Genomic DNA, 23,129 nt, shown 5'->3' with positions numbered 1-23,129 from the left:
TCAGTGGCAGGGGGTAGCGATTTTTTACAGTAATCTGGTTCAGTGTGCGATAGTCGATGCACGTTCTCAAGTCCCCCTCCTTTTTCGGTACAAAGAATAGAGGACTGGCTGCTGGAGACTTCGAGGGACGGATGAACCCGTTGGCCAGGTATTGGTCAAGATGGGCCTTTAGGTGCCGGTTTTCTGGTTCCGTGAGTGCGTAAATTCGCCCACAAGGGATTTGTGCGCCAGATATCAGGTTGATTTGGCAATCGTATGGTCTATGCGGTGGCAGGGTATTAGCCTGTTCTTTCTGAAAGACATCTTGAAAGTCCTGGTATTCACTTGGTAGGGTGCCGATTGCCACAGTCGCAAGTGTGGAGGTTCTGGTGTCTATTGGTTGTTTCTCTTGGCGATAACATGTGTGGGCGCAAGTCTCGGGAAATGCCAATTCTTTTGCTCGCCAATCGATTCGAGGATTGTGAGCTACCAACCATGGCATTCCCAAAATCAACCGGAACTGTGGTGCCTTAATGAGGTCGAAAACAATAGATTCTTGGTGTCCATCCTGGCACAGAAGTGTTAAAGCTGCAGTGCATTGGGATACTGGACCAGAAGCTATTTCCGTGCCGTCGACAGTGGTAACAGTGTCGGTGGTTGATTTAGGGCGTAACGGAAGCCCAATCTTTGCCGCAAGATCCTGGTCGATGTAATTCCCAACGGCTCCACTGTCTATGTACGCTCTTACTGCGTGCATCCGAGATGGTTGTTGGTGATTGATCAAGACCACAAATAGTGCAAAATGGGAGGTCTGTAGTTCACTTTCTTCGCTTGACAAGTGGACCCCTACACTTGCCGGGCTGGGGAGTTTTCGTATTCCTTGATGGTATCTTCCTTGTCCATGGCCCCTACCGTCCTCCTCGGTGGCTTCACAGGGCACTCTTTAAGGAAATGACCTGACCTTCCACAGTACAGACATAACTGCTGCTGTCTCCTTTTATCCCTTTCCGCTTTAGTCAAGGGGGAACTGACCCCCCCCGATTTGCATTGGTTCTCCTGAACCTTCCGTTGTTTGGGCAGTATTGGCTTTGAACGCACATACATGGGCGAGGGTCCAGTCTGGTTCAATCTGCTCTTCGGTCCTGCAACCTATGATCCAGTTGAACAACAAGGTCAATTAATTCTGAGCAGTCTTTCGGGGGGTTCACTACTTGCGCGAGAACATCCTTGAGATCCCCCTGCAACTCCTGATGAAATAACGTTGTTCTCTTCTCCACTGGCCATTCTGCTTCAACTAAGAGTCTATTGAACGTGGCTATGTATGTTAATAGGTCTTGATTCCCTTGGCGTAGGGACAGAAGTTCGTTGTCTAATGCCTGTCCATGAGTACGATGGGCGAACAGCTTTTCCATCTCCTGCTGAAAGCCTCTGAAGTCATGCAGCAAAGGATCGTCTTGGGCCACAAAGGGTACAGACCAGTCCGCGGCGCTACCACTCAGGTAGGATAGCACAAAAGCGACCCGTGATTGGTCATTCGGAAAGGCCCCTGGCCTACAAAGGAAGTGCAGGCGGCACTGGTTCATTAACATTGCAAACCTCTTGGGATCCCCGTAAATCGTTCGGGCGGGGCCAAGGGAACTGCCCCAGTAAGGGTTATCTGAACGGGATTGGCTGATGGCGCTGGCATCGAGGGCACGCTTCCCGGCAATGGTGCATGCCCTGCTTGTGACTGGAGAAGTTGCTGGCTTAAATCATCAGTGCGTTCTTTGGCTACTATCAGCTCTCTCCTCAGGGTATTGGTCTCCTGCCTGGCTGCATGTACTTCGAACGTAGCTGCCCCAACATGTGGGCTAACTGGTCAGTTTCTGACGTTTCCATGACGCCCAGGTGGATTTTGATGTGAATCTTTGCGTTCTGTAACGCTCACCTGGAATCCACGGGAACATCACTCAGCCTGTTCTGACCTCTTACGACCTCGAACCCTTCCCTACAGGCTATTCGACTGGAGACTGGGCCTGAAACACAGGATTGGTAGAGTTTAACTCCCTATTGTCTCTGTGTGCTTGACCCCCTTCTTCCCCGGGGTCCAAACCCTTCCCTTTGATCCACAGCTATAGTGTGCTCTCCGTCCTGCTTTCAGCGCAGGGGCGCGTTGATTGATGCAGACTTGTTGCTGCCTAGTTACTTCACTGGCAAGAGTCCAACAGGTAAGTATAATGAGTCTTTTGAACAGTTCTCTAACTTTGTTCCTGTCCTTCCTTAGATGATGGCCGGCGTCCAGGGATGGCGGCGTGTTGCTGAGATGAGTAGCGCTGAAGGTGAGTGAGAGCGCGATGCGCGATGCACCCCTTTCGTATTTGCATTGAACGGAGTTCTTTTTCTGTGTCTTTTAGGTGCCGCAACGTTTTCAGCGTCTGATGCCGGTTATGAAGAACAAATGTGTTGGGTAAGCGCGGTATGCAGCGCCTCTAGATGTTTCCACGCTAACCTGGAGTGTCTTTTCCCTCTTGCAGATGGATGAGAAGTTCCGGAGACAGAGTTCCCCCAGAATGGCTGGGATTCAGGTAAGCTTTTGAAGCTCGTGCAGTATTTAAAAATAAGCGAAGATTTGCAGAATGCTTACTAATGCCTTTTTTTCTGTTCTTTTCCCTTTTCCTTAGGAAGCGGCGTCCTGGGATGGGAATGACACCGCCGAAGATGCACACAGAACAGAAGGAGCGATGAATGATGGGCAGAAGCGCCGCAAGGTAAGGCTGTTCCTAACAGTGTTCTTGTTCTTGCAGGAGCTGAGCACGGAAGAAAGATGCAGGCCTACTGGAGACCGATCCGAACACGGTGAGTGTCACGCTGCATGTGCAGAAAACGCAAAGCATGTTTCTCAGCCTGGGTGTGGCTTAAATAGCCTCTGGGTATCCCAGGTGTCTCTGGGCTGAACCACACCCAAAAGACTAGACCTCACATGCAGTTCTGGGAACCGAAATATGTGGGGGCATCCATCTTGTCCCCATCAATGCACTACAAATCCAATCCCCAATGGTATCCTATGGGATTCAGTGAGTCTGGTGCCACAAGCGCCAAGTCTGACTCCAAGTGGGTCTTTGGAGGGATGGAGAGGCCCTTGAGGGCCATATAGGTGATCGTGGCCTGGCTCCAGCCTGACATCTTGGAGGGCTGGGGACATGAGGGGAGGAATCATGACATCTATTCACTCTTATAGACTGTGTTAAATTTCCTTCATGGTCGAGACGAATTTGTACACTGTTGTTTTCGTGTAATTTAACCAAAATATCTAGAATCCAACTAGGACATTCCAGCTTCTTCAAAATTTCCCACAATTGGCTTCGGTTAACACTATCAAATGCGGATTTAAAATCTACAAACGTGACATACACAGAAGGACTTTTACTGGTTTTGGCTTTAGTAGTTATGGCCATCCAAAACTCGAATATTATGGGTCGTGCTTGTACCTCGTCTAAATCCAGTTTTGAAGGGATGCAAATGGCGGTTGGTTTGAGCCCAATCATTAATATGTTCCAGTACAATTGCAGTGAACACCTTGCCAGTAGAATCTAATATCGACAATAGCCGATAATTGTCTGGCAAGGATCTTTCTCCTGCTTTATACACCGGTATTAGGATAGCTTGCTTCCAAGATTCAGGGCTGCAACGCTCTCTGCATACATTGGTAAACAACCTAAACAGCACATTGCTCCATAATTAGGGATCGTGTTTCATCACTATGGTGGCAAGTCCATTAGGACCCGGCGCTCGTGATTTGTTAAATTTTATTACGATTTCTTCTATACATTTGACAAACAATTTGAGAGGCCATCCTCCGCAATTAATAGTAAGGCAGGTCTCACTATTTTCATTATAGATCATCCTACAAATATACACATTCCACAGTTTCTCGCCTATGGGATTCAAAATACCAGCCTTTTGGTCATTTCTTACTTTGTTCAGTATTTTCCACGCAGAACTAGTTTCATTGCGTTGAAGAGTGTTAATCATGATCTGCCATTTTGTATTCAACTTGGCACATCTTCTACGCTTACACCAATTTTTGTAGCCATTTTTCAACCCCTTTTTTTCTTTGTTAAACTCAGAAGGTCCCAAGGTCCCATATTAGAGTTCCTTAGTTTGCGCAGTGAGGAACGATGTTTGCGCTTTACCACTAACAGTTCTCCATCATAGGAGCGGTTAACATTTTTACCATTGATGATCTGCGGGATACCTTTAACTGAAGCAACATCAATCGCGATCCCTTTGATCATACTCTCAATATCATCCCCACTCAAATTATCAGCATATTTATGGATTAATTCATAAAGTAAGTGTATTTTAGATGTCATTAACTTACATTTTTTAGTGTTCCATTTAATGTTCGTGCCTTTATGATTGGTAGAGATGTTACTCGTACCGCTCATAATCTTTTCATCTGTAACTATTTTTAATTTTGCACATATCATGATCGCTTTCACCCTTATTTAGAACTTCAAAATCAGACACAATATTAAGCAAGTCAATGTTGCCCCATCTATAATCAACGTTTCTTTCCACATATCCATGTACATTTTCCAGGGGTATCACTTACAGTTCTCCCATTTAGAAAGCTAAATACCCTCACCCATATACCTTTTCCATAAACTCCCCTGCGCATTGCATTTTTTATTCGCTGGGATGTTAATAGTAGCTAAATTGTTGAAGTTAACTTTCATATTCATGGTACCACATGTGCATTCATGTCACCACCTAAAACAATCATCGAACTATTTGTACCAGCTTGTGATAATTTTGTCGATTGTGTCAAAATTGGCCCTGGTTTTTACTCCTCCAGGTGGATCATAGATATTAATGACTAGAATGTTAACACCATGAGTTTTCTGTTTCGTACTTATTACAACCGCCAGTACATTGTCATTTGTACCAGAAGGCATAACTCTTTCTGAATCAAAGTCATGGTAACTCCTATAATAAGGCCACCAAATGGCCTACCCTTAAGGCCTTTATTGGCATGGTTTTGAAATAACACGTGTGTCTACTAAAATGTCATTGACCAACTAGGTCTCCTCAAGGAAAAAAATGTGGTTATGTAAAATTCTATCTAGGGAAGGCCCAGGCTTAATCAAATGGGCATGGCCCCTAGTATTCCAAGACACAATCGAACAAACTAATGGGCAAGACTTTTTCATCATATCAACCAGTTGTTGTAACCATCATACCCCCACTTGATTTTCAGACTCAACTTTATGTGCAACATTTTTCTGTTCTTCAGGTTTATCCACTTTACAGTGCAAACATTCATTTCACTGTTCTTCATCTATAATCTCAATATCCAAATCATAGCCCAGAAAGTCAAGTGATTCTTTGTGAGCTCTAATAACTTTAGCTGTAGCTGGTAATGCACAATGTATCCTTGACATTGCACCAAACTGCCTCCTTATTTGTTCAATAAGTTCAAAGTCACATGATTTAAAAATTCTCAGTTCCGGAATTTTGGCAAATAATGCTAACAAACAAAATCTGTTAATAGGGTTTTTGGTTCTTTTATCGTCTTTTTCACTTATCTTCACAATCCGTGGATCGACCACTACAACCTCATGCTCTACGAGCGGGGCATATTTATTCTCCACACTAACCCTCACTCTTTTCCCAGTATTTTTCCTCTTATCATTGGTGTGTATCGTAACCAAGCTAATCGATGAACCTTCCAGATCACTTTCAGAGTCAGAACTTTCTTCGTCCTGAGACTCTTCTTTTTTACTATTTGCTTTGTTATTTTGTAAGAGCCAACTTGTTAGCATACCAGATTTCATTTCTTGTCTCTTCCTTTTCCGATTAGCCCATTTTCGGGTGCGCCTCTTATTTCCTTTCAATTCTTTGCAAGATGCCGTTGTTGAATTGAGGGGATGAAAGGGCCAATTTCAACTTCTTTATTATTTTCAGCCAGTTTAATATTACCCTGCTGCTGCTTGCTAGCACGGTCATTTTTCCTGGACTTTTTCCTGCGGTTATTGGTAACAGGCAGCTCCTCAGGGCAGATTTGTTCAGCTATGGGTTCCACAATCACCACTGAGTTATCAGTCTTCTCCTTCTCAATTACATCCTGTGCATCTTCTTCATATTCCACATTATGATCCATCAACTTACTATTTTTCATAAAGACACTTAAATATTCACTGTGTAATTGAGACTGGGAGTAAATATTATCACATACTTTAATCAAGATTTTAAAGGCAAAGTGGAGTAGGCTAAGCGATGGGGTAGATATGTGTAGATATAGGTAGATTGGTGTTATTATCAAATTCATTAATTCGCCTCGCAGACCCTTCATGATTAAGGGTATTATCTTCTCCAACCTCTTCTCGGAGGGTAATAGGTTGTGTTTCAGGTACGTTAGATGGTGGGATATTCTTGTAGATGCTTGTTGATCATTATGTTCCCTCACCATACTACCATTATTAGATTCGCCCCCACGTGGCTCAAGATATCACCCAGTTCTGCAGCAGCCCAATTGGATCTGCACAGGCGATAACACAACTCCAGCAAGGAGTTAGCATCTATAGCACCAAATGAGGGGAGAGACGCTACACTCAGTTACCTGTACCTGCCTTCGCATGTACTTGAGCAGTCATTTTCTGGAATCTGTCATCATGACCCTCCTTGTCAGGTTTAAAAAAGTCTGTTATTTGTATAAGCGATCTGCCAGGTAATATGGTGAATTTCTTAGAACCTTTACTCATCTCCACCTTTTCCCCACAAGCCGGCGATTCACTGCACATAGATGCAGCTTAGATTTTGGTTGTTTTTCCGTAAGGTTTTGTTTTGCAAAGGTTATAATGTTTATTCCTACCTTGTGCTTTCCCCGGCATAGTAGAGCACCAAAGCATGGAGGGTGTGAGATGAAGGGGTCTCAATCCCAAGCACTTCTGTCTATTTCACCACACAAAGGCTTACTTTACTACTATTACTGGCAGTCACACAAAGTAAAGTGTTTGCAAGTCGCAAGATTAGATTGACTGAATATAGTCCGTATATGAGAACAGTCAAATAGAGGGGGAGTTTACTCACGGCTCACAGCTCGCGACCCTCATCGAACACTGTAGAACACTCGGCAACTCACTCCGCTAAACGCTCTGCATGTGCGGCTGAGTTGATAAAGAGTTGTAGAGGCTGTCACGAATGTTGCTGCATAGACAGCGAAAACAGACTTCCAGGGAATAGGGAACACCGTAGAACACTCAGCAACTCACTCCGCTACCTGATAATGAGAACCGCCAACCGCAAGCCTCAGTTACTTCTTGTGCTTGAGATGGATTGGCACATGAAAGTAAGCATCCTGAAGGTACAATGATACCAAACAGTCTTGGAGTTGGAGAGCCTGAAGGATCTGAGAAAGGTTAAACATATTGAACTTGTCCTTCCTGAGGAACTTTGTATTTGTATTTGTTTATTATTTATATAGCGCACAGAACCGGTAGGTTACTGGGCGCATTACTTGGTTACATAGTTGCATACAGATCATACATATAATCAGGTGAATACAAAAAATGTGCAAACAGACATAGATATTTACAAAATAATGGACATAATTACAAATGTTCCATACAGATATGTACAAGGTTGAGGTGAAGCAGAGCTATACATCAAGGGACAAGAGCCAAGCTTTTGTGTTCTTCCTGAAACTGTAGTAGTTTTCTGTTCTTAGGTCGATAGGTAATGAGTTCCATAATTTAGAAGCCATCACTGGAAAGCTACTGCCACCTGCTTTCTGCAGTTTGTATCTGGGAACAATCAATTGGTGTGAATAAGCAGTTTGTATCTGGGAAGAATCAATTGGTGTGAATAAGCAGATCTCGAAGGGCGTTATGAGTTTTTTTTTTGTTGAATTTGTCAACTAGATATTCAGGGGCCGAGTCATCCAGACATTTATACGTGAGGTTTAGGATTTTGAAATTAATTCTGTCTTTCACTGCTAGCCATTTGATACTGTGTCTGACAGATGAGATGTGCTGAGTTTTAGGAACATTAAACACTGTTCTTATGACATTGTTCTGCACGGTTTGTAATTTGGTTATATTGTACTTGCAAGAGCCTAAGTAAAGGGCGTTACAATAATCCACTTTTGATAAGATTAGTGCTCTAGCCAATATAAAGCAGCTAGCAGTTGAGATGAAAGGCTTACATGCGTTAATTAATTTACACGTGTATGCTGTGGCAGATGCTGTGGCGTTGACCTGTCTTTTTAGGTTTAGTGTTGAATCAAGGTAGAAGCCTAGGGTTTTTACCTCTTTGAAGACTTTAATGTTCTTACCGTCAATGTTGAAGGATTTAAACTGGTTATAACTGTTAATTTCTTGAGAGCTCTAAAACTTGATGAGACATGTGTGAACTTGAATACAGAGGTCATTTCTGATTGTTGAATTATGCACTGCTAGAAGATGTATCTTAATATTTTACTGTAAATGGTCTTTACTGATCAGAGATTTTTTCTAGCTGATATTTTGTTGTGTTCTTTTGATTCTAGGTTAGATGTTGTTTCTTGATCTCCTTTTCCTTTTTTACAAATATTATTAGTTTTTTTAAAATTGTAATTATCTGAGTTCAGACCATTTAATTTTACAATCATCAGAAAGTAATTAATTTTGTGTTTGTTGATATGTGATAAATTAAATTGTAAAAGTTGATTTATTCAGCTAAAAACAATTTTAAAAAAACGGGTTATTGAGGTTATTAAGTCTTACTGTTGAGCCGACGAGAAGAAGCTCGGTCTTCTTGTCATTCAAACAAAGGCCATGGGTGGCCATCCATGCCTGAATAATCAAATATATTTTGTTAAGCAATGTAGAGTCCATATCATAGTCACCAGTGATGGGTATGAGAATCTGGGTGTTATCCACGTACTTAGTGTGACACCCAGATTATCAAGATAATCAAATAGGGGCTTGGTGGTGATATTATACAGGGTCGGTGAAACACACAACCCTTGTGCAACTCCACAGGTGATGGGTATAGGATCGGCTGAGGAGTTGGGTGAGAAGACTCTTGTGGTCCGGTTGTCCAGGAATGACTGGATCCAGGCCACAGCTTCATTAGAAAAGTGTGCCGCTGAAGTAAGATGGGTACACAGGACCTTATGATCAACTAGGTCGAAGGCGGCCGAGCGATCTAGGAGGAGGAGGAGCGCCAGTTTCCCATTGTCCTTTAGGTTATCCATTTGATTTTTTAAATCAATAAGGGCTTATTCAGTTCCGTGTTTAGGCCTAAAGCCAGATTGTCTCAAACCAAGGAGATTTTAGATTCCAAAGTTTGACGGAGAGAAGTTCTCCCGAAGAGAATGGTTCGTTAAGAACTTCTCTGATGCCGAGCTGTTTTTTTTGCAATGAATGCTACTCCACTACCCCTGCTAGTTCTATCTGATCTGATGATTGTGCAATTATCTGGTAATGCTAATGTAAGGGGTGGTCCTGCGGCTGGGTGTAACCAAGTTTCTGTGACTGCTAAGAAGTCTAGGATATTGGATGAGATGAGGTCTGCTATGTCTAACGCATGAGCAATCAAAGACTGAGCATTGATGAGGGCTCCTTTGATGTGGGGGTCACGGTTAGTGGAAGGCTGGTATGGGGGAGATTAGATGCCTGACGGTGCAAGGTATTGTTGGAGATATTATGATCATTGTTGAATGATATGGGTTTGGTGAAAGGTGTCTTGTTGTGTGGTAAGGTCTTGCATTGAGTGCTGATAGGCCAGGAGTTACTAAAGCAAGAACCTAGCCTGGCATACTCCTCAGGTGTACGGGACATAAAACAACAATCACCATCAGCATTACAATCTATCCAATGTTCAGTGTTGTTTTCAGAATCTGGAGGTGGAATAAAGATCGTCCCTGGGGAACCAATTGGATTCCCTACTTGAACAATTTGAGGTTCGATCTCGCCATTCTACTTAGCAGTCTGTGTATGAACATGTCTCGAGAGGGGTGTGGCAGCATCATAGGGATTCTTCAGTGTGACTAACATCATGGATGTCTCCTTAGCCCCAACCCCTTTGCAGAAACCCAAAACACTTTGTAAGGCACAAAGGACAACAAGTACCACTACGAGGACAGGAACTAAAATGTTCACGATATTCCTCAACCAGGTGAGCACCCAAGAAAAAATGGTTGTGCACCAATCATCTTCGACCACCCTGTTGCTTTCTCTTTCCATGGTAATGTGGAGTGTGTGCAATGCACCAATAGCCTCAGTCAAGCTTCCGTTCTCAGCGTTATTTCAGGCAACAAACATGCAGCAGGAACGTCTGATCTTCGCACACACTCCTCTTGCCGTAGCTATTATCAAGTCCAGGACATACCTATGTTGCAGGGTGATCAACCCAACTGCCTGAGTTCTTCCCTGATAGCATTTAAACCCTGCTCTGCACAGTTTGCCAGCTGCAACAGCTCCCAACGAGTGGTCTGCAACCATTTGGCATTGGCTGCTGACTGGATACATGTTGCAAGAAGTGATATAAAAAATGTTGCAGTTTTACTGAAAAGATGGAATTCTGTAGGTATTGCTGCTAGTCTACCAAAGGAGTCCTGAGAAAAGTAATAACTGTTGCGACAGCTTTTTTGTAAGTTCAGGGACCGCCTAGTCCACTTGAGGTACAGATCTTTAATATCAGGATGTTTAGCAAATTATCACCATGCACTACCAGTAGTTCGGGCAAGCGCAGGGTAACAAGGGAATTTGGGCATATGCCAGGGTACCACATGCCCAGTACGTGCCCATTAGTGCTCCTGCTCCTCCTTACAGGCTCAAGAGCTGCATTGTTCTTGTGCACCTCATGTTTACTCCCGGGTTAATGCTACTCCTGGATCTGAAACACAAGGAATATTGTCTAAGTGCCTGTATATGAATGGGTTGTTTATTTTCATCTTTCCAAGTCAGTGTCTGTACATTACTATCCCAAATAGCAAAACAAGTCTTGTTTATATGCCTAGCCACTTCTTCTGAAAATCCCACCATCCTTCTGCCCTACATGCAATGAGCCCTTCCACCTACTCATCCGGATAGAAAACAGCACCCTCTATATTTAATCGTGGTCTCATCCTACACCAAGGCAATGCATGTCCTGTTCCATTTTCGGAAGAAAGTGTGTGAGTTGTGTTGTAAATGATAGTTCCCCACTCCTTGGTCCCTTTGTTTCATTATGCAGTACAATATGATTTGTTTCTTCCTTTTCTGCCATTTTCTAAAGCTTGATGCAATTATCTTCATAATCAACGTCACCCTCTTCCATCCACTGTATCCAGAACCTGTGTCCATGGAACAACCTCCTAAACTCTGCATAAAGCCAGGCGGACAAAACAGTGTGCTGTCTGTGCTGGTACTTTCTGTGGGATAAAGGGCTTGTGTGTGCCGATCACATGTGGAAGCAGGGAGCAGACATAACAAGTGTCATTTGCCCTCTCTCTCTTCCCACTGCCCTCATGTGGTTGTACTACATGTTATCAGTCTCGATGTGATGCTCTCCCCTAGTGCTGCTTAAGACCAACTCTGAATTCAAAACATCCCTTTTGCTTCTGGTCGCAGAAACATTAATATTCTCTAAGACATTTATATTATTAGTGCTATGCCTAGCCAAAACCCATTCTTTTTTAAACAAGATGAAAGGAAGAGAAAAAAAAGAAAGCTAACAATCTTCAAACATAACATATATTGAATTACTCCTCCGGGTCTTCTCTGCAGTATGGTTGGATAAAGTTTACCCAAAAAGACAAACCGATGTTAAAAAGGTTAGTTAACTGGCCAACACTTCCCTTTTTTCTCCCCCCTTGTCTTGTCCTGGAAAGTGGGTGTTGCCTTTGTGACTGTCCAAGATGTTGTTCCATACATTCCGGCCAGCAACCTTCACAGTGGTCGGTGTTGTGTAAGGGACCTCAAACGGGCCAAAAATCTGAGGTTCACCCGACTTTCGCGTAAAGTTCTTGACAAAAACCTTATCCCCCGGATCAAGTTGTGGTTGATGTAGATGATTCATCTTGTGGCGTTGCTTCTTCTGCTGTTGATGCGGCTAGCTGTCTTCGACGGGCCCCAACCTGCAGGGATATGAACTTGAGAGAATTAGTAAGTTCCATAAGGTAGCCCTGAAACTCAACTCACAACATTTCTGCTGAACTTTGAGCATCAAAAGCTGTGCAGACAAGAGTAAGCAGTGTTTGTAGACGCCTGCCCGTACAGGGTTACATGATGACCAGGGCAGGTTCCATAAAGCAAATAAAACCAAAGGAAAGCAATGCAGCCAGCCTTGTGAAGTGTTTCACACATCTTATGCCTAATAGGGAAGTGATTTCTTTGAAGAGGTCATTGAAGAAATGTGGCCCATTGTTGGACCTCGACACCTCACAAATACCCCATCATGGGAACACATTGCGTACAAGGAATTTAGCTGCAGATTTGGCACAAGGGTGGACATAGGGACCTACTTCAAGCTAACGGGAGAATGGGCACACAACTATCAAATAGCATGCATCTAAGCATATTTACAAAATCTATGTGGAGATTTTGAAAAAGGCTCTGAAAGGCTGTCCAGTGTTGCCATAATCGTTTTCAACTTGTGACCTGCAGTATATCGTTGGCATGTTACACAATTTGTAATGAACTCTGCCACATGTTTCAGCAAATTGGGGACAAACCAGCCCTCCTGTGCAGGTCTGCTACAATGTACTGTTTGGAGGGGTGTGCCAGGTAATGCAATTCCTCAAGTGCAATTTTAAGTAACTCTTGGGGCAGAACAGGCTTCCCTGAAATGTTTTGTCTCCATATTAAATCTGTGTGGGATAAATACCACCCTCTCTTAGTCCACAGTGCTTGCACATGTTGTGGGGAACGTCCCTGTAACTCTAATATTTGCTAAGGGTAGGGCATTACAGGTGTTCAGTAATGTGTACTTGCTGTTGTGGAATGTTTATAAATCTGGAAACTTTTTCTCTAACATGTAGTAAATATGCTGCCTCTTTTGCTGCGGTCTGTACCTTTTGTATTGGCTGCACAATTCACTACTGCTAATGCTTTAGTAAGGCGTCTGGAAAGTAAATCTGGCTGTGCACAGGTGTACCATCAGATTTTTGGTAAACCCCCTCTTCCATCTGGACAACTCTGAGTGCACTGTCAATGCAACATATGCTGAATCTGAATACATGGTGGCACAACCTTTTTTGACATTTCTATTGCTATTATTTTTATAGTGTATGGGCTGAATCGGCACATCCCCTGTTGTGCGGTGGTTGCCAGGGTTACTAAGTGGATGTCGGAGCCTGGCAAGAGAATAAGATGCTCTTCACAATTAAGACTGGATGAACCAGGCTAGTGTCCCCGGAAAATCTATTTGAATAGCCAAAGAACGAAAGCACCGGGCCATATAGAGATGTCCATGAGAAATAGAACCTGTGCCTGACTATCGGTTGGACCTATCCTCCTTTTAAGAACATCAAGAAATCTATAAGTGTGACCATTCCCATACCATGGGGGTATAGAAGATTTATGCAATACAACATATACAAACACTTGTGCGTCCTGAAGAAGGCCAGTATAACAACTCGAAAACAACATCAGGGATGGTGTCTCATTAAGAAATGAGGCCGAAACATGTCGACAATCCTATAAGACTGGAATAATAACAAGTCTTGTTGTGTTTTGTACTTTTGGTTGGAAGAGTGGACTTTGTAGCGTTTGAGACTAATACAACAGAGAGTGATGACCTTTTTAAAACTGAACAAATAGAACAAATAGAGATCGATTATTTTTCCTCTGTGTTTCCACTAAGAACTTTTGCACTGTTCCTTTCACCCCATCAAATGGTTCCTTCGTGTTTTATCATTATAATTGCTTGTCTTAATTTGTAAATTGAGATTTTTGTGTATTTTAATTATTGGTATCGTACAACCACACTGTGTGCGATGGTGAACATTTTTAAAATGTATATATAAAAATTGTTTGTTATGTGAAAAATAAATTGTAAATGTTTTGAAATACTTGATATCGTCTCACTTATGTTTCATGGCGGAGAAACATAGAAGTGTCTGGCTAATCAGTTAACATAACATGGACAGAGAGAGGGGTAACCGTTTTTTCCTTTTGAGTGCCTAATTTGTAATTTTCCCGTTCAAAAATCGGTCCCCCGACAACAACAAAAAGAGTGGGAAAAACCCTGCAAGTCAATTAAGTTCACAATGGGCCTCATTATGAGGTAGGAGGTAGCCATGGTGCTATTAGCACCATGGCTACCCCCTTACCGCATAGCGGGTCCGGGTTCTCGGAATGGGGACTTACCGGGTCATTCCAACCTTGGAGGACCTGGTAAGTCCCCATTCTGAGAACCATTCCCCATTCCCATTTGAGCCCCCATAGGGCTCAATGGGAATGGGGAAGGAGCTAATAACAGTACTGCAATTTGCGGTACCGTTATTAGCTCTGAAGTCCCTTAGCGGGTCCCGTCCTTAACACCTGGTCTGTCAGGAATAAGGGCCTGTGGTGCAGGAGGAAGCAGGTACGGCATATCTAAAAACTACAATTCCCAGCAGGCATGGGGAAATGTGTAGTTCCTTGGGCCTGTCGGTACTCAGCTGCCGGCACTTTGCAATTAGGGATTGGGCTCTTAACGGCCGCCCGCCCGTGCTCATGTGCTGTTGATTAATGTTGGAGAGCATGGGCGGCGGCGGCAACGGCGGCAGGAGCGAAGCAGGAATGCTGAAGGTGTAAGCGAGTGGCGGGAAGGCATCACGCCGGTTATGTCGCAAGGCATCTTTATATCCCGGGGTGCAGCGGCACTCGCTCCTTAATCTGCTCCAGAGCTACAGGTCCGGGTCAGCCGCAGTAGGCTCCCGGACCATCAGTTAAGTGTTTCTATGTTTGTTCACTTGGCCGGTTTACGGCATTAACATGGAGTAATCAAAAGCTTCAAGTATTTATGTCCGGACATCTCAGGAAAACGTCCGGACCAAAAGTTAAGTGCAGGCACATAAATCCTTGGTTTTTTGGGCAAGATAAATGCCAGTTTGGTAGCCGGCACATTGCTTCCTCACGTTCTAAGCACCAGGGAAAATTCAACTCTTCTAATCCGCATTTCCAGTATTAAGTTTTTTCTATGTGCAGTGTATTATGTTAATTCATGATTTGTGAGGCATGTGAACGTCTCAATGTTCTCTGTTCATTATCAGTGTATTATGGTTCTAAGTCATTTCTAGTTAAAGTGCCTTTCTATGTGCATTATGTTGTGCTAATCCATGTTTACTCACGATTTGTGTAGGGTGGCGTGTTATGTGTTAATTAATTACTGAAGATAGAGTCAGGTCAGGTTGCAGGAGTATTAAGCTATCTAGTCAGGAATTGTAGGGGTCTTTTGTCATTTTATGTCTTGTTGTCTTCCCTTCCTTCCCTTTATTGGTCCATCCCCTTTCCCTAACTCCTTCTTCCCCCCATTGGCTGCCACGTGGCTACCTGTAATTTGAACATCCAGGGCCCGTGCCAACCACGGTGGGAGGGGTCGATCCATTTGGCTTCTGTGGTTCGGGAGAGGGGATTGAAATCCTCCTCCCTTAAGTTCAGTTGTGACATGGTCAGACCATGCGTTCATGAAGGGACCCGCTAAGGGACCTCAGAATATGGAGGTAAGGGATCACCGGTGCCCGTAATCCCTTAACTCCTACCTCGTAATGAGGCCCAATGTCTCCGGGTCTCTTGGGGTTCCCTTCATCAAGCTCTGACCCTTCTGGTTCCAAATGAAAAGACACAGTTCCTTCTAGGCCTCTCAGGGTTTCCCTTCCCCAGCCTAGGCAACTCTAGTCTCGAGAAAAAGTTCACTTAAAAGTTCACCTTGTCAGGAAGTACCTCTCAAAGCAAAGTTGTTTCACAGGGCAGAGACTTCAAGAACGTAGGGCTTTTGCTCCTCCCATGTGCGACCACTCTGATTTCTGGCCCCTCTCCTTACATACACACTGTACTTTTCCTCTGGCACCTTTTCCTTCCTGTGCTTCTTGCACACTTTTCACTTTCTCGTGCCTTCTGCATTCTTCTGTTACTTTGCTGTGCCACTTGTACCCTCCTTTTACTTTGCCATACCTCTTCCACACTTCTTTCACTTTGCCGTGCACACTTACACACTTCTTTCACTTTGCCGTGCACACTTGCACACTTCTTTTACATTGTTGTGCCTCTTGCACATTTTTTCTTTTTCTCTTTTGGGTCACTCACACCGTCTCTTTGCTTCACATTCTTCAAAACCATTACCTTTTGCATTTTTCTGCTTTCACGCCGCTCGCACACTTTTCTTTCCTCTGCTTCCTTTCGCCTTTTGCATTTTGCCTCTTTCACTGTTCCTGCTCCAGCCACCTGCACGCTACTGAATTGCTCTCTCTCTCTCTCGAAAACTACTCTGTAGCACGGCAGTGGTGAGCAATCTCGTTGAGATATGTGGCCAAGGTCATGGTCTCACCACCTGCCCCCCAGATACTCCTGGGACTGGCACACATCCCAGGGAAATGAGCACTGGCCTGTATACGGCCAACAAGTCATAACTTTACCCATTCTGGCTCCATGGAGACGCGGATACCTCACCATGCTGTAACCCCTCTGGCACACAGGGTCAGCGCCCTGGCGTCCCGTTCTCCTCCAGATCTTCCAGGATCATCCTGCTGCAGCCTCCTGTTCCCTGGCTTCCACGATCCATCCAGAATTCTCAGCTCGCTCCCTCCACCTGGCGGAACCACGCCTTTTATACCCTAACTGGGAGTCAAGTGGAGTCAGGTGTGTATGGTTAATGTCAGGTGCCTGACCTTGCCTGACCCTATTAATGGCACAGCCTAGTGGTGGAGTGTAGTAGGCCGCTCCCTGCATCCCAGTGTTGCTCTTAGGGGTACTATTTTTAACTCTCAGTTGCTTCTTCCTCATCCCAGTACATGTTGGAAATTGGGAGGTGGAGATGGGATGAGATTGAAAATACCCCATAAAAAAGCTAAGGGAGACTATGCTGATGTACAACTGGGAAAGGGGGAATACCATGTGTCGCCTTTAGGTATTCTCCTCCCAATCCCCTGAGACCCTCCACTCAGTTGATCCTCCCTCGCTTGTCCACCCCCAGGGTCGAGATCCAAAAGCGTTGGCTCTTCGCCACACCTATATTTTAGTAAAATGTCCCCAAAATTCTAAATAAATCGGTACAAAAATTCAGTAATTTCTCCATTCGTTATTTTTATTTAGATACTTTCTATGGATTCCGTATAGCAAACACTGCATGCTCTATGTACAGGGTCACTGGGCAGCCCATCATAATGGTGGACAATTTCTGAATGGCAAATGCTGATGCTGCAAGTGCTTGCTCATATGGAAAATGTCACTCCATTACTGGGTCTAGAAGACCAATGTAATAAGCCAAAGTCCTGTGTCCCTGTGAATCTTCTTGGTGAATACAGCCGTCATCACCTGATCATTAGATGTGAGAGTAGAAAAAACTTTTTGTTGTAATCTGTGGTCACTAAAACAGGTGCTGTACTGAGTGCATTCTTTAATTCCTTGCATGATTCAATCATTTCATGTGCCGAAATTATGAGGCCCTTCATCTTCTGGGATTCCTTCAACCCATGTAGGAGGTGTTTTGTGTAAGTGGAAAAATAAAAAATCCAGGACCAGCAGTAATTGCACAGGCCCAAGAACTGTTGCATATGCTTCATAGTTCTGGGCTGTGGGGTACCTTCTACCGCTGCTGCTCTCTATGGGGTAACCCTTCTTCATACTGATATTATCTGCCCTAAATACACTACCTCTTTTTGGCAGTATTGTAGCTTCTCCTTATCCACCATCTACCCCTTTTCTGACAAGAGTGTCACTGAATAATTTCAACATTGCTCTTCTGAGGTGCTACACACCAAGAAGTCATCTACATACCTTATCACTGTGCTTTCTGTTTGCAAGTTGCCTAGGTCATTTGTAGTACCAATTTGAAAATGCTTGGGGATTCACAATACCTTTGTGGTAAACACGTGTGTTGGAATCTTTGTGAAGGCATCATGTAGCAAGACATAAACAAAAGATTCAAAGTTCAAACAAAAATAGTTTTATTAACTTAAATGTCAGGATGGTTGAAGGCCTAACGTGCCCTATGCTAAGGTGGGATTTCCCTACCTAAAGAAACTAAGGATGGGCCGAGTCAGTAAGTTCAACTTAAAAGTCTGTCTATGTCCAAAACGTATACTTGCGCTCGCAACTAAAACGCTAAACAGAGTCTTGGGATGTCTGCAACAAAAGAAATCATGTTCCAAATAAGGTTCTGAGCTTCTTCTACCTCTTAGCTTTACTTTCCAGCTCCCCTTTCCCAAGTTCAAGACAGTTCCACAAAGTCTCAGGGATACTTTTGCCAAGTTCAACACAGTTCCACAAGGGGCCACAAGGTTCCCTTCCTCAAGGCCCCAACAAAGTTCATAAGGTCTTAGCTTTCCCTTCCCCAAGACATCAGCTTGTCCAACTTGCCAACTTATACTTATTTTGCAGTCTCTTATTATTCGAAGCCAGTGTCAGATCAACTTTGCAGTCCTTCCGATCCCTTGCCAGTTTATGCAGATTGTTTTCTTCTGCTTCACTTCAACAATCTCTTTCACACATGCAGGTTTGTTCTCTGTATGTTTCCTTGACTTTCACATATAATGTATCCCCGTTCTAGGCACAGTTGTCGGACCATACGGTCCACCCATTACAGGTCACGCAACCAGTAACCCTGGGCTTTCTTGCCCACACGGCTTCTTCTGTTACTGCACCTGTGTTCTGATTCACATTCACTTGGCTTTCTCCTCGCTAGCCTTTTGACTTAGCCACAATGTATTTTCCTCTTTGCCATTCTCTTGACTTTGCCACAATGTGTTCTTTCATGCAGTTCACTCTGTGGCGCTCGCTTTCCTTCACCACATCACTTTCACACTCTTCAGTAATACTCATTACTCGCTTTCCATTGTTTTTCATAGGATTCGTTCTTTGCTTTTCAATATATATTACTGGTACCTCAAACAAGCTTGCCTTCCATTCATAGGCTTATCAAAAGATTTCCTTCAGTTCGCAGATCATCACTTTGGGTTCACTTGATCTTGCACATATCATTTCGTTCATTCAGCAATTACCTTTGCCCTGTAATGGCCCCCGAAGCACCCTGGTACGAGTGTTCCCTTTTGTTCACTCACCGGTCCCTGGTAACTCTTCCGGGCATCTACTTTCCTCTTCTGCTGCTCGACATACACGTCTTCGTAGTATTGCAAGCACCGCTCGCACTCCAGTCTTCTTTCAATGGGTTGCCAGCAGCTCTACTCGCCTCTCGCGGACGCTGCCTGTAGCTTGTAGCAACCAGATTTCTTCAGTGCTCCGCAGCTCCTGCTGTGGGCACCAGACCAGGGAGGCTCCTACCACTGTGACCCTCTTACGCCCCACTCAGACATCGACTCAACAGTGTCTACAGGGTACTTGCTGGAATCCTGGCCTCAAGGCAGGACCCTTCTTGGCAGCCTCCTTCTCAACAGGCTTTCTCCCCTCTCAGGCCCGAGCTCAGCCCGGCGTCTCTCCTGTTGGTCTCTCCACTGATTGTCGGCTCCACCTTTTATGCACCTGCAAACATTCCCAATTGCTTGACCATAGTTAGGGGAGTTCTCTGGACATGCCTGACCCTCACAACAGTCTGGAGGTCTCTTCCTCATCTCAGTACAAGAGTGGTGAAATGACATGTTGGTGTGTACCACTCCTAGTCGCCTCTTCCTCGTATAGTGGTATGAATGAGGGGAAGTGATTGGCAATAGCCTATAAAGGCAGGGTGATGGTAAGGTTGATTATCATAAGGAAAAGGGGGATACCATATCTCACCTGTGGACATCCTCGCCCCAATTCCCTGGGACCCACCACCCAGTTGATCCTCCCTCGCATCTCCACCCCCACGGTCAGGATTGAAAAACAATGGCCTTTCCCTAGCCACATGAGAAGAGGCTCCAAGGGGAGTAGGTATGAGGATACCCTCAGGTTTCTCACAGTAGGTAAACACAGTAAGGTGCTGAGAGTTTGGGTGTAATGGAATGGAAAATAATGCATTCCTTAGGTCAACTACTGTAAAGTAAGTTGCTCCTGTTGGTATTTTACACAAAATGGTGGCTGGAGTTGGCACCACTGGGAATTCTACTTCTACTATGTTGTTTAAGGCTGGAGATCTTGCACCATCTTCTGAGACCTCGACCTTTAGCTGTGTTACAGGGGTTTTGTAATGGCTGTGTGATGCCCTGTCGCCACAAAGCTACAATGGTATCATACATTCCTGTGACATGCAATAATGGTTGACTCAGGGCAATATTGCCACTGGTTTCAGTTTGTTGCAGACAGCCCCTATTCTTGCCAAGAGACCCACATCATGGGGGCTGCTGGTCCATATTTCTTTAGGCACCTTGTCCAAATCCTAATTTAAGTGTGCTGGTAGTGTCTTTGTAAGAAGTACTTTCTGGGGAACGTGTCTGTGTTCTACAACCAACTGACATGGTCTGCATAACTCAAACACCATCTCCCCTATGTCATCACCGTCTGTGAAAAGCTGTTTAGCAGTCAGGTCAGTCAAATGCTGTGCTGGGTCAATGCACAATTCAATGCCATCGTCAGCTGAACCATGCAGAATCACTTTGTCTGTCTTTGTTATTGCTGCTTCTAAATGTATTATGATAGTGGAGCCTGGTGCTACTTCCTTGTGCACTGCTGGTCTGAATAAGAATTCTGTGGATAATCAGAATGTGTGGTCCTTAATCCTGGGAACCCATACTAACAGTGTTTGCACTACGTAAAGGAATAACTCTGGATAAAGTGGTGCACATCGCAGAGCGCTGTGGGTGCAAAATGCTTGTATAATTGCAGTGTGTAATACACATCAGAAGTGGAGCATACTATGCCCTTTTTGGTAAATGAAATTTTCATGTTTAGTTTGCTTATAATATCTCTGCCCAATATGTTAATCAGTGTTTGTTTTAAATACAATTAGGGTTCTATAACTTTGTGTGTGCCTATGGTAATGGGCAAATCTTCAGCGAAAAGAACCATTACAACAGCCCCAGAAAATCCCAGTGTGTCCATTATTTGGTCTGACAAAGGAAATCTTCTGTCATGATGCCTACCCCCGGGGACCCAGACCAATACAAGCAACCCCGGAAGCAGGCATCAAGTTACCCCAAGCAAGCCCAACAACCCCCGCTAGGGGCTATTTGGGTGCAGTCCTGGCGCCTACGGCGCCAGGCTCAAATGGAAAGTCAGTCCTGGTGCCAAAGGCGCCAGGCTCATAGATTAAAACTTACCTGATGCAGACCATGCTGCAAACTTACCTGATGCAGACCATGCTGCAAACTTACCTGATGCAGACCATGCTGCAAGAGCTCCAAGCCAAACGAGGCTTGGAAGGGACTATTTTACCTAGGGACTATTTTTTTACTTGGGTGGGGCTGGGGAGGAATACTTACCTGGGACTACTTTGGAGGCTATTTAAACCACGCCCAAAGAGCAGCACACGCTTCGCGTTATTCTGCATCCAGCAGCGTAACGCTCACCGTGCCTGCAAGTCTGCATCCAGTCTTCTGCCACGCCCACCTCGAGTTTGGAGCTCCTAGAAAAAGGGAGAAAGAAGGAGAAAAGGTTAGAACGAGAACAATACCTTTCATCCTTACCTGAATTCCCGATCCATCGCGCCTTCGAGCTGGAAGAAAGAAGTTATTTTATGCGCATTGCCTCGCCTGCTGCAGCGCCGCGCTGAACTCACCGGCCTTCGCCGCATCTTCACATTTCACCGCATCCTTCTGCATGTTCCCGCCGCACTCCGGCACCTAAGGAGAAGACAAGAACAGCAAGGTGAGCAAAGGGAATACACAGAGGAATACCCCCCATAGACTTACCTGATTTTACCACCGGGGGGTACTATTCTTCTTCACGGGTCGGCGCAGCTTCCACTGCATCCTAGCCGAACCCCGGCCCCTAAGGGGAAACAAAAGGACAGCACAGTGAAACAAGGGATTAACAAGGGGAACCCTCCTCACCACAAAAGACTTACCTGATTTTACCGCCGGAGGCATTATTCCCCGAGACTTCATACTTTCTCTCAGCGCCTGAATAAGGGAGAAAGCAACAGGTTACATATGGAGATTATTTTTTCGAACTGTGTTGGATAATACTAATCCTTACCAGAACATTACCGGTTGCCACGAGGAACTCTTCAGTAGGGTCAAGCTGCAACCTGCAAGGAATCGGACAAGAGTGAAAGTCAGGCATTTGAACTCTTACGAACTACATACTTACGGCGTCTTGTCGGGAATATCGGAGTCAATATTGTCCTGGAACTCACTAATTCCTTCGAGCCGGTGAAGCAACTGGTTATCTACACGCCCCTGCGCTCAATGCAGGATGGAGAGCAGATCTTTTCAAATCATCAGGAGAGACTATAAGAGGGGACATCCAAGGTGATCAGTGGGGAGAACAGCGGGGTGGGGGGATTTACGCTCAACTCCACGGGTGGTTAATTCCCTTTCTCCATTTGCAGAAGAATATTCCTACGGGCCAAGCAAACGAAGCTAGGTGGGCCAGTCCAGTCGGTCATCTCGGCCCTACGCGTCACATTGGTGGAGGCCGCAGCAGTCCAGTCCACATCGACGCCTCTGTGGGAGCCAGGTGAGTGTAAGTTCTTCCCTCATTAATACAAGATTTGGTAGCTCCGTGTCAACCAAAAACGACAATGTCTTATTGCCTATATTCAGTGCAACCTGTGGTTCCTCTACCGTGTCTGCAATCACTGCTACAACTGGGCACATCAGAGCCTTTGTTGGGCTATCCTATTGGCTAGTCAAGTTTGTGCCTGGAAATGTGAAAGTGCTTCCTCCAAACACCGTTACTCCTGTGTAGTGTGGTCCTGCACCCTGGGGTAAAGAATTCTTGGAGGGGATTCGGTTGTGGGTATTGGGGCAGCTGCTGTTGCTGGACAGTATTCTGTATAGTTTGGGTGACCGGGGGTATCTGCTGTGGGGCATTTTGGATATTCAGGGGAAATGGGGACTGCATCTGTGGTGGATATGTGATGGTCTGTGTGAGAAACCTGACGATATCCTCACTCCTACTCCCCCGGAT

General features: G+C 44.7%; 1 protein-coding gene across 1 annotated transcript in view; it reads left to right on the top strand.

Annotated features, from left to right (window-relative positions):
• Positions 1-13,918, top strand: part of LOC138569300 (uncharacterized) — an 84,965-nt gene extending 71,047 nt beyond the window's left edge. Inside the window, exon 2 of the mRNA XM_069647154.1 lies at positions 13,211-13,918. Within this exon, the coding sequence (XP_069503255.1) occupies positions 13,211-13,332 (122 nt within the window). The 3' untranslated portion in view covers positions 13,333-13,918. The remainder of the gene's footprint in view (positions 1-13,210) is intronic.
• Positions 13,919-23,129: the final 9,211 nt, after the last annotated feature.

This window comes from Ambystoma mexicanum, chromosome 2q (genome assembly GCF_040938575.1).
Source record: "Ambystoma mexicanum isolate Mex_15411 chromosome 2q, UKY_AmexF1_1, whole genome shotgun sequence".
Classification (NCBI taxonomy): domain Eukaryota; kingdom Metazoa; phylum Chordata; class Amphibia; order Caudata; family Ambystomatidae; genus Ambystoma; species Ambystoma mexicanum.
This window is presented reverse-complemented; position numbering and strand designations above follow the sequence as displayed.